This window comes from Mustelus asterias, chromosome 16 (assembly GCF_964213995.1).
Source record: "Mustelus asterias chromosome 16, sMusAst1.hap1.1, whole genome shotgun sequence".
NCBI classification, from domain to species: Eukaryota; Metazoa; Chordata; class Chondrichthyes; order Carcharhiniformes; family Triakidae; genus Mustelus; species Mustelus asterias.
Window position 1 is genome coordinate 101,451,045 of NC_135816.1, and position 12,455 is coordinate 101,463,499.

The 12,455-nt window shown below is 48.8% G+C and overlaps 1 protein-coding gene across 1 annotated transcript; it reads right to left on the reverse strand.

Moving 5' to 3' along the window:
• Positions 1-4,671: 4,671 nt before the first annotated feature.
• On the reverse strand, positions 4,672-9,011 carry LOC144505551 (cystatin-B-like). Its single transcript, XM_078231682.1, has 3 exons — positions 8,891-9,011; positions 8,489-8,590; positions 4,672-5,693 (listed from the first exon to the last, which is right to left on the reverse strand). Exons 1-3 carry the CDS (start codon positions 8,966-8,968, stop codon positions 5,517-5,519), a joined length of 357 nt encoding a protein of 118 aa, XP_078087808.1. The 5' UTR covers positions 8,969-9,011; the 3' UTR covers positions 4,672-5,516.
• Between the last annotated feature and the right edge of the window lie 3,444 nt (positions 9,012-12,455).

Consider the following 12,455-nt stretch of genomic DNA (forward strand, 5'->3'; position numbering starts at 1 on the left):
CCCATGGTCAGGATGATATCGTTTTTAAAGCCTGTCAGAGCCTGTTCCTGCTCCCGGCGGCTCCCGTCTAGGTCTGCACACCAAGTCCCATTCTGGTGTTCTGCCCGGAGCCGAGCCCAGTGATTCTCGGGCATCTTGGCTCTTACTAACCCTGCTATATCTCGGTTGTGTAAGTTGTGGCACAGTTGCATCTCTTTCATCTTTTGCCAAAAAATTGCGTTACTGTGCCTGGGCTGCAGGGTTGGGAGCTTTTCTAGTAATTTCATAGTGTCCCCTGGCGAGAGTGACACATAAGTCATTTTAATTTGGGCCTGCCTTCCTCGCCCGTCTCTCCCTTGTCCCCCTGGGATACATTCGATCTTAAGAGGTGCTGCTTTGGCGTTTGGGGGATCGGTGGTTACCGGGGGACTCCCCCCTGTTGGGCACCGAGGACTTGTCTCGTCTATTAAGCACTCCCAATCGGGACATTCCTCGTATGGGGCTTCACGGGAGAAGTCGGTCAGTGCCGGCAACACGGGGTTAATAGCCATCACAGCAGCATGCTTTTTCTGTTCAGCCTTTTCTTGTTTATCCTGAACGTATTTATGGACTCGCCCTGCTAGGGTGAGGTGTGCCTTCAGTATGAGGATCCAAGCCTTATCATCCTTGTTCCTCTTTTCCGTTGCCCACCATTCCCGTTGGCTCTCAAGGGGGTCTTGGGGTTTCCACCCTGTTTTAATCATGCTTTTAATTAGGTTCTTGTTTTTATCTGCTAGATAGCGGGTGAGGGACCCTTCCGGCCCCCATTCAAAAATGGTCTCAATGCTATCCATGTCGAATCTCTTAGCTAAGATCAGTGGTGTACTAATCCTGGTTTGGTGCTTCCCACAGATACTTGTGTAGGTATCCCTGGGGTTCCTGGTTTGGTGTTTCCACTGTCAGTACCTTTAAACCTTCAGCAGTAACACGCAGAGCCCGTCCTGCATGTAACGGGGAGATCACCGCTCACAGAGACAGGGGGGGGGGGGCTCTGACCACGACTACAGGGGCCGGGGGCCACTCTTTCCTGACCAAATCCTACCGCTAAATCAATCCACAGAGGCTCGCCGTTTCCCTATCTCCCCGGGAATCACCCTGACCTGGGTGCGGACAAGCGTGGGATTGACCGCAGGTAGGAGTTCCCCCGGCGTGTAGCCGTTCTTTCGCGCTACCAGAGGTCTCCTGCTTGTAGTGCCCGAAGCACTCACAGAGGCTCCAGACTTAGTAGCGCCCAGACATGTAGCAGACTCCTCGCGGATCTGTTTCCAGTGGCCCAGACTTTCGCGCCTGCAGAGGTCCTACCCGACTTGCAGCGCCCGGACTTAAACCGAACTTCGTGAGTCCGCGTTCATTGGCCCTAACCCTGGACGTCCTCCCGGCCTCCCGGCCACTTAACCCTTGTCTTCCTTAGGTACCTTTTGGGTCAGCTAATGTCTGGTCGGGTCCGCTGTCAGGGATACACGGAATGCAACAGTACACAATCAATTACAATTCGCGACCCCGCTCACCCGCCCAAAGAAGAACCTACCCCGCTGTGCAGCTCTCGATCGGGCTCTGTTCACAAGTTCAGATCGCGGCAGCCGTGGAACACCGCTGGCACTGGGAATTCCCGCGGACTTTAAATGAGTAAAGATACTCACCCAGTGTTTGAGAGGCGATGTTCCAGCGGCGGTCACTATCCCGGACGAGCCCCCAATTGTTAGCGCGAGTGAACAGATACCACACCACTCGCACCCAGAGCCAAGATCGATAACAGCACAGTTTATTATAGTTTTTTTACGTCGACGGAGGTACAATCAGGACACAGACAAGACAGTCCCGCAAAGTACTCTGCCTGCCTGCCAAAACGGAGTATAGTTATAGTAACGATCTGTTTTGATATGTAAATGGTTTGTGAGTGGTTTCCTGATATAATCATCCTGTTTCAATAGGTTTGTGGGTGTGGAGTTTGATGTGTAAATGGTTTTCTTTTATAGTTATCCCGTTAATGGGTTTTCTGGTCTAGAGTTTTAATATGTAAAGTTTGGTTTAAGAGTGTGATAATTGCTTTATGTCTCTGAATTCCTTTGGACAATGGGTGTTTGATGGGATGTCAGGAAGTTTTCCAGGTCTCAAGATATTTTCTGAATAGCATATTGATGCGAGTTCCTGAGTCTTTGTCAACCTGGTTTCTGTGTTTAAAAGATGCCTGCTTGCCTTATTCACACCTTTCTGGCTGAATGCTGTCCTGTTTTGCTTCATTTATCGAGTTATAGTTTAAGAAATATTCTAATCCTAATACCCACAAAATTTATGCCCGCCTACATCATTATAATTGTCAGTTGTCTGACTGTGGGATGCCTTAAAGCCTGTTTTAAAATAATGTTGACAAGAATTGTGCCAGGAGCCAGTGTGTACATCGAAGAAGAGCCCCTAATGAAGATCCCTGAAGACGTCAGAAGAAATAAAGATACTGGAAGAAATGAAGACATCGAAAGAAGCAAAGAAGGAGAGAAGAGCGAAGACCTGTATATGTGAATGTATGATTGTTGGTCTGAGGATTGTCCAAGCTATAATCCGACCAAAAGGAGGGACTGTAAAGGGGAAAATACAAGGGGGGCACACTTTAAAATGGCTGCCTGGCACATAAAGGGTTAACTGGGAAAGAAGCCAAAAAGCAGACACCGGCTCCCGCTGTTCAGAAATCACTTTAAATCAAAACCTAACAGACAAGCCATTCCCAAATCACAGACAGTGACTCATAGCAAACAAACACCTCAGGAAGCCAAGCCAAGGGTCAAAACATCTTTTAAGATAAGGAAAACCCGAAACAAAGAGCTTAGATTAACCTTAGGAAGCGGGAAAATATGAATGCGAGGAAACCAATTAGCACCTGAATGAGACGAAACTGACCATTGACAGATACAGACATGAGGAAATGTACCCATTCATATTATGTTAAATGTCTATACCTGCTTGTACTTGCTTAAACATGAAGGGATGTACCCATTCATATTATGTTAAATGTCTATACCTGCTTGTACTCACTTAAACGATGTGATAATGTTCGAATCACCGGTTTACCCATTGTGTAAAGGGTATAAAAATGAACCGCTCCCGACATATGAGTGAGAGAAGGTTTGCTACAGACATGTGCCTTGTCTCCACGGAGCTCCGTTTAAGAAATCGTATTTTCTGAATCTCGAAGTCTGACTACTAATGGATTTTTCCCACAACAACACTAAGATGAGTGGCAGAGCAAAGTGTGCAGAGGACGCTGAAAGTCGGCAAAGGGATATACATAGTCTAAGTGAGTGGGCGAGGGTCTGGCAGATGGAGCACAACATTGGTAAATGTGAGGTCATCCATTTTGGTAGGAATAACAGCAAAATGACTATTATTTAAATGGTAAAAAATTGCAGCATGCTGCTGTGCAGAGGAATCTGGCTGTCCTTGTGCAGGATTCTCAAGGAGTTGGTTTGCAGGTGCAGCAGGTAATTAAGAAGACAAATGGAATTTTGTCCTTCATTCTTGAGGGATAGAGTTTAAAAACAGTGAGGTTATGTTGCAGCTGTATAAGGTGTTGGTGAGGCCAGTTTTGGTCTCCTGACTTGAGAAAAGATATACTGGCACTGGAGAGGGTGCAGAGGAGATTCACGAGGTTGATTCCAGAGTTGAGAGGGTTGGCTTATGAGGAGAGACTGAGTAGACGAGGGCTGTTTTTAAACTCTATCCAGACAAAATTCCATTTGTCTTCTTAATTACCTGCTGCACCTGCAAACCAATTCCTTGAGAATCCTGCACAAGGACACCTAGATTCCTCTGCACAGCAGCATGCTGCAATTTTTTACCATTTAAATAATAGTCATTTTGCTGTTATTCCTACCAAAATGGATGACCTCACGTTTACCAATGTTGTGCTCCATCTGCCAGACCCTCGTCCACTCACGTAGACTATGTATATCCCTTTGCAGACTTTCAGCACCCTCTGCACACTTTGCTCTGCCATTGGAATTCAGAAGAATGAAGGGAGGTCTTTTAGAAAGATATAAGATTATGAAGGGAATAGATAAGATAGAAGCAGGGAAGTTGTTTCCACTGGCAGATGAAACTAGAACTAGGGGGCATGGCCTCAAAATAAGGGGAAGCAGATTTAGGACTGAGTTGAGGAGGAACTTCTTCACCCAAAGGGTTGTGAATCTGTGGAAATCCCTGCCCAGTGAAGCAGTTGAGGCCACTTCACTGAATGTTTTTAAAGCAAGGATCGATAAATTTTTGAACAGTAAAGAATGAAAGGTTATGGTGAGCGGGCGGGTAAGTGGAGCTGAGTCCACGAAAAGATCATCCATGATCTTATTGAATGGCGGAGCAGGCTCGAGGGGCCAGATGGCCTACTCCTCCTCCTAGTTCTTACGTTCTTATTTAACATCGTCCCCTCTCAGCTGACCTGCTGCTGGAACTGTCATCCATGTCAGAGCTCCTCGGAGGGCAAATAGTTCAAAGCCTGGGCATCGCCAGAACTGGTGGACCAGCTGTGGAATATTCTCACTCACACCATCCCAGCAACAGCCCCGGACAGTGTGAGAAACCCAGGTTCATTCATGTCCCCCACCTCATCCCTTACATGCTCCATTTAGCCCCAATCCCAAAATGGAAAGAGTCAACAGCAACAAGTAAAAGCTTCAGAATGGTTTTATTGAATCACGTGCGATGCAATTGCAGTTGAATCGTTCAATCGCTGTTTCAGGGTTTTTCAGGAGAGTTTACAGTGGCAGATGTTCTGTTCAGAACTCCACACGTCCTTCAGCGAGTTCTGTTGCTTTGGGGACTGACACAACTTGACGCACAGCAAGATTCCATGAGCACATTGTTAAGTTTTTGTTTGGTGGACGTATTTTATTTGAAAGAGCGACAGGGTTTTTGACTTTGAATCATTCATTCTGGGGGTGTATTTACATCACTGGCTAGAATTTATTGCAGATTCCTAATTGCCGTTGAGAAGGTGGTGGTGAGTTGCCTTCTTCAATCATTATCTACGTGATGGAGGAACACGCACAGTGCTGTTAGGGAGGGAGTTCCAGGATTTTGACCCAGCCACAATGAAGGAAAGGCAATTTATTTCCAAGTCAGGGTGGTGAGTGAGTTGGAGGGGAACTTGCAGGTGATGGTGTTCCCATGTGTCTGGTGCCCTTGTCCTGAGTGAAGTTCACAGATTGGAAGGTGCTGTCGAGGGATCTCAGTGAAGTTCACAGATTGGAAGGTGCTGTCGAGGGATCTTTGGTATTTGCTGCAGTGCATCTTGTAAATGGTACACAGAGCTGCGACTGTTTGTCAGTGCTGGAGGGAGTGGATGTTTAAGCAGGTGGGTAGGCACCTTTGCTGTGTTCTCAAGGAGATAGAATTGCCTATCAGGTTCAAGGCGGCAGTGGGACAAGGGTCTGAAGGGTGAGCTGCTATGCGAGCAGTGACTGGGAGCAGAAGTTGAAATGCAGAGCTTATTCTGAAAGAGCATTTTAGCATCAGCAGAGAGAGGAGCAGGTGGTACCCTGGGTGTGTGGGCTTTCCTGGAAATATGAAATCTCATCGAATAGTTTCTTGTCAGATTCAATTTCAACCAATGAAGGCTGGCCACCAGTGTGGGGCAGAGGCTCGAACACACGAATATGTATGTAGTCATCACCATCACCAACAACAACCTTAAAAAAATGGGAAACAATCAGTTTTCATAAGAAATTTCTCAGTGCTATCCCTTCAACAGAGCAGCACTCCCTCAGTGCAATCCCTTCAACAGAGCAGCACTCCCTCAGTGCTATCCCTTCAACAGAGCAGCATTCCCTCAGTGCTACCGCTCTGACAGAGCAGCACTCCCTCAGTGCTATCCCTTCAACAGAGCAGCACTCCCTCAGTGCTACCCCTCTGACAGAGCAGCACTCCCTCAGTGCTACCCCTCTGACAGAGCAGCCCTCCCTCAGTACTACCCCTTCAACAGAGCAGCACTCCCTCAGTGCTATCCCTTCAACAGAGCAGCACTCCCTCAGAACTATCCCTCTGACGGAGCAGCGCTCCCTCAGTGCTACCCCTCTGACAGAGCAGCGCTCCCTCAGTGCTACCCCTCTGACAGAGCAGCACTCCCTCAGTGCTACCCCTCTGATAGAGCAGCACTCCCTCAGTGCTACCCCTTTGACAGAGCAGCACTCCATCTGTGCTACCCCTTCAACAGAGCAGCACTCCCTCAGTGCTATCCCTTCAACAGAGCAGCACTCCCTCAGAACTATCCCTCTGACAGAGCAGCGCTCCCTCAGTGCTACCCCTCTGACAGAGCAGCGCTCCCTCAGTGCTACCCCTCTGACAGAGCAGCACTCCATCTGTGCTACCCCTTCAACAGAGCAGCACTCCCTCAGTGCGACCCCTCTGACAGAGCAGCGCTCCCTCAGTGCTACCCCTTCAACAGAGCAGCACTCCCTCAGTGCTATCCCTTCAACAGAGCAGCACTCCATCTGTGCTACCCCTTCAATAGAACAGCACTCCCTCGTGCTCCCCCTTTCAACAGAGCAGCCCTCCCTCAGTGCTATCCCTTCAACAGAGCAGCACTCCCTCAGAACTATCCCTCTGACAGAGCAGCGCTCCCTCAGTGCTACCCCTCTGACAGAGCAGCGCTCCCTCAGTGCTACCCCTCTGACAGAGCAGCACTCCATCTGTGCTACCCCTTCAACAGAGCAGCACTCCCTCAGTGCTACCCCTCTGACAGAGCAGCACTCCATCTGTGCTACCCCTTCAACAGAGCAGCACTCCCTCAGTGCGACCCCTCTGACAGAGCAGCGCTCCCTCAGTGCTACCCCTTCAACAGAGCAGCACTCCCTCAGTGCTATCCCTTCAACAGAGCAGCACTCCCTCAGAACTATCCCTCTGACAGAGCAGCGCTCCCTCAGTGCTACCCCTCTGACAGAGCAGCGCTCCCTCAGTGCTACCCCTCTGACAGAGCAGCACTCCCTCAGTGCTACCCCTCTGACAGAGCAGCGCTCCCTCAGTGCTACCCCTCTGACAGAGCAGCTCTCCCTCAGTGCTACCCCTTCAACAGAGCAGCGCTCCCTCAGTGCTACCCCTCTGACAGAGCAGCACTCCCTCAGTGCTACCCCTCTGACAGAGCAGCGCTCCCTCAGTGCTACCCCTCTGACAGAGCAGCACTCCCTCAGTGCTATCCCTTCAACAGAGCAGCACTCCCTCAGAGCTACTCCTTCAATAGAACAGCACTCCCTCGTGCTCCCCCTTTCAACAGAGCAGCCCTCCCTCTGTGCTCCCTATCTCTGTAACCTTCTCCAACACTCCAAAACCCCGATCTGTTCTCCAGCAGTCCCGACAACTCTCCCTATCTAACCTCCAACTCCAACAAACCTCCCTCTCTGTAAATTCCCTCAGTCCTTACAACCCTCCTTATCTCTGTAACGTCCTCCTGTCCTTACAACACTCCCTTTCTCTGTAACCTCCTCCTGTCCCTACAACGCTCCCTATCTCTGTAAATTCCTCCAGTTCCTGCAATTCTCCCTATCTCTGTAACCTCTCCACCCCTGCAACCCTATCTCTGTTATTCCTTCAATCCCCACAATCCTCTCTTTCTCTGAAACCTTTTCCAGCCTCGACAACACTCGCTATCTCTGTAACCTCTTCCAGCTTCTACAACACTCGCTATCTCTGTAACCTCTTCCAGCCTCGACAACACTCGCTATCTCTGTAACCTCTTCCAGCCTCTACAACACTCGCTATCTCTGTAACCTCTTCCAGCTTCTACAACACTCGCTATCTCTGTAACCTCTTCCAGCCTCGACAGCACTCGCTATCTCTGTAACCTCTTCCAGCCTCTACAACACTCGCTATCTCTGTAACCTCTTCCAGCTTCTACAACACTCGCTATCTCTGTAACCTCTTCCAGCCTCGACAGCACTCGCTATCTCTGTAACCTCTTCCAGCCTCTACAACACTCGCTATCTCTGTAACCTCTTCCAGCCTCTACAACACTCGCTATCTCTGTAACCTCTTCCAGCTTCTACAACACTCGCTATCTCTGTAACCTCTTCCAGCCTCTACAACACTCGCTATCTCTGTAACCTCTTCCAGCCTCGACAGCACTCGCTATCTCTGTAACCTCTTCCAGCCTCTACAACGCTCCCTATCTTTGTAACATCCTCAAATTCCCACAAACCTCAGTTGTCTTGATCTCCCACAAATCTGCCTTCTTGCTAATCCCAGATTTCCAATGGTGTCTGCCATGCCTTCTGCAGCCTGTACTCTAAACTCTCGAATCCCCTCCATAAACCTGGAGAACATGGCTTCAGATTTTACTGAACCTTCTGCTTTTAAACAAGCTATCCCAAATGTGTCCGATATTCCTTTCGGTCATTCTCAAATTTTCTGTCTGAGTAACATGCCGAGTATCCTGCGTGATTTTCCTTTCTTCAAACTGCAGTATAAATGCATGTTATATCTGTTGACGTACCTTCACAAAGTAATTTTGGCCAGCGACCAACTGTGAGCGACATGAGATTGCATGAAAAACGGAAAATGATCTATTCAACTTCTCTTCAACCATAGGCTTGAGCTGGAAACAGATACAATATAAAAATACAAGGGTGAGGAATGACAGGGATTGCCGCACCATGGGATGGTCAGTACTGAGGGAGTGCTGCGCTGTTAGAGGGTCAGTACTGAGGGAGTGCTGCGCTGTTAGAGGGTCAGCGCTGAGGGAGTGCCGCACTGTCAGAGGGTCAGTACTGAGGGAGTGCTGCACTGCCAGAGGGACAGTACTGAGGGAGTGCCGCACTGTCAGAGGGTCAGTGCTGTGTGCGCGCGCGTTCGTTCGTTGAGGTAATAAAGGGGATATTGAAAGTTAAACACTTACTGATCTGACAATGGCCTGAATTTCACAACTGACTGCCGAAAGCTTGTCCAAACCACCCACTACTTCCTGTGTTGCCATTGTTACTGTCTCTGGTTCTCCCTCTTTCTGGCTCTCTCGTTCCCTCTGCAGAGTGTTCTGCATTTTTAAAGTTTGCTCCCTCTTTGCTCCACCCCTCAGTGATGTTTCTATTCGTGAAGGAAATCTCTCTTTTGGTCTGGCTCCACCCTCAGTCTCTCGGCCTTTGTTCAATGCTGAGCTGGGATGGTTGGGTGGTGCTAATTCATGTTTGCCTCTGCCTCACTCCCTGCTTTACTCACTCGAAATCCTGCATCGCTCACTCCCCTCCTCCTCACTCGTCCACTCTCCCCTTCTCCCCATTTCTGATCCTCCCTCACTTTTTCCCTTTCCCCCTTCCTTTCTTCCACACCTCTTACTCTCTCCCCATCTGATCCCTCTTCACTGCGCAATCTCTCTCTCTCCCTCCTTTCGGTCCCCTTGCCCCTCCTCTACCTCTCTCTTCCTCCTCCCTCTCTCTTCCTCCTCTCCCTCTATCTTGGCACCACACTCTCCCCTCCTCTACCTCTCTCAACTCCCTCTTTCCCCCCTCCTGTCCCTTAGACCCCTCTCCCCTCCACTCCCTTTCTCTTGGCACCCCCCTCTTCCCTCCCTCGTCTCACTTGGCACCCTCTCTTCACCTCTTCTCCCTCTCTCAGCCCCTCCCCTCTCCCCCTCCTCTTGGTCCCCTCCCCCACCCCCCTCGTCTACTGCGCTTTCTCTCCCCCTCTCTCTTGGCACCTCCTCTTTCCTTCCTCTTACTCTGTCAGACCCTCTCTCCCACTTCTCTCCGTCTATTGCCTCCCTCTCCCTCCTGCTGTCTCCTGCCCCTTTCTCCCACTCCTCTTCTTCCTTTCTTTCTCCCTTTATACACACACACAGATTCTCTCGCACACACATTCATATATACACACATACAAACCTACTCACCAACAGTCACACACACACATTCACACACACACACAGATTCTCTCGCACACACATTCACACAGACAAACCTACTCACCAACAGTCTCACACACACATTCACACAAACACAGATTCTCTCGCACACACATTCACATATACACACATACAAACCTACTCACACAGACACACACACACACATTTACACACATACAGATTCTCTCGCACACACATTCACATATGCACACACACAAACTTCACACAGCCACACACACATACACACACGTACACATATATATTAACACAAAATTACACATTCACACACACACATTCTTGAAGGGCCTGTTCTGTGCTGTAATTTTCTAACTCAGGGAAAACATATTCTCTCTCTCACACACACAGACACACACACACACACATATACAGATTCTCTCACACACAATCACACATGCACACACAAACCTACCACACATTCACACACACACACACAAAACTACAGAATCCCTAAAGTGCAGAAAGAGGCCATCCGGCCCATCAAGTCTGCACCGTCTCTCTGAAAGAGAATCAGACATTCACGCAAACACATACAGTTTATTTATTATTTATTAGTGTCACAAGTAGGCTCACATTAACACTGCAATGAGGTTACTCTGAAAATTCCCCTAGTCGCCACATTCCAGCGCCTGTTCGGGTACATTGAGGAAGAACTTAGCATGGCCAATGCACCTAACCGGCATGTCTTTCGGATTGTGGGATGAAACCGGAGAAAACCCACGCAGACACGGGGAGAACGTGCAAACTTTGCACAGTGACCCAAACCAGGAATTGAACCTGGGTCCCTGGTGCTCTGAGGCAGCAGCGCTAACTACTGTGCTCCTGTACCGCCCACACACACACACATTCATTCATTCAAGCACACACACACACAGACACATACTCACATGCATTCAGGCAAGCACACACACGCAGATATGCGCACACATATATTCACACACACACACTCGCACATATAGTCTCTCACACACACACACATTCACACAAATATATTCACACACAAACACATTCAGGCAAACCCACACAGAATCACACATTTACACACACACGCTCACATACACATACACTGACATACTCAAATCCATAGGAACACAGGAATTAGGAGCCGAAGTACGCATTTCAGCCCTTTGAGCCTGCGTCACCATTCAATCAGATCATGGCTGACCTCTCCCTGGTCTCAAATCCATCTCCCCACCTGTTCCCCTTATCCCATTTCTTATTGGAAAAAATCTCCTTGAAACCATTCAACGATTCAGACTCCCCGCTGCGGGGCAATGAGTTCCAGTGAGAAGTAGTTCCTCCTCATCTCAGGTTTAACTCTGCCGCCTCTCAATCTATACCTGTGACCTCTTGTTCTAGATTATCCCATAAGAGGAAACATTTGGTCTACATTTACTTTATCAGTCCCTGTTTTCGAAAAGTTTGTGATATCATAACCGTGTGCCATGACAACATTCACCTTCCCTCCCTCTCCCCTCCTTTCCCCTCTCCCTTACTTACTCTCCCTACCCCTCTCTCCAACTCCTCACCTCTCTATCTTCTTTCCCTGTCTCTCACTCCCTCTTCACTCTCAACGTCTTTTCTCTCCTCCTGAATTTATTTCTCCCCATCACTGTAGACCCTCCCTCTCACTCTGTGGGCACAATCTTACCTGCCGTTCATGCCACGCTCCCGGTGCAGCGAAGCTGGAGAATTTGGCGCCTGGTAAAATCTCTGTTCACTGCAGTGGGATGGGAAAATCCCACCCGCGCGAACATCTGTAACATTCTGGTGTCTGACGTGCCTCTCCACTTCCACTCTCACTCCCTTCTCTCTCTTTCTTGATCTCCATCTCTGTTGTATTCCTCTCCCTGTTTCACTATTTCTCTCTCTCTCTCTCTCTTGAGCCTTTCTTCCCTTCACTCTCTTTCCCTCTTTTTTTCTCTCTGTCATTCACTGTCTTTCTGTCTGGTTTTCTTCTCCATCTCTCTCTCTCCTATCCAATCTCTGCCTCCTTCTCCTTTCCTGGATTGTTTTTGTCTCTCCCCCTCTCATTCCCTCCCTCTCTTTGTTGCCCACCCGTGTTTTCTTCCCTTCCTTTTCCTTTCTCCCTCTCTTCTTCACTTGCTCAACTCTTTTCCTCTCTATCCCTCAATCTCCCCTTTCATTTTCTCTTCAACCCATTTCCCCTCTCCTTACCTCTCTCATTTTCTCTCTTACCTCAATTTCAACTTTGTTTCTCAACCCGTGTTCCACACTCTCCCTCTTGCTCTTTCTCAAACTCTTTCCTCCTCTTATTCTCCCGTTCACTCCATTTCCCCTTTCCATCATTCTCTCCCATACTGCCCTCTATTTCCCCTTTCTCTCGCAACCCTCTCTCTCATTCTCTTCTATCGGTCTTTCTTAACTCCATTTAATCTCTCTCTTTTGCTCTCTCTCTTACCCCAATCTCCCCTCTCTTATCTCGCATTCTCTCCCTCATCACCATTCCCCTCTATTTCTCTGCTTTCTCGCTCTCAAACCCTTTATCCTTCCTTTCCCACTCCCTCCTCTTATTCTTTCTTAACTCCAT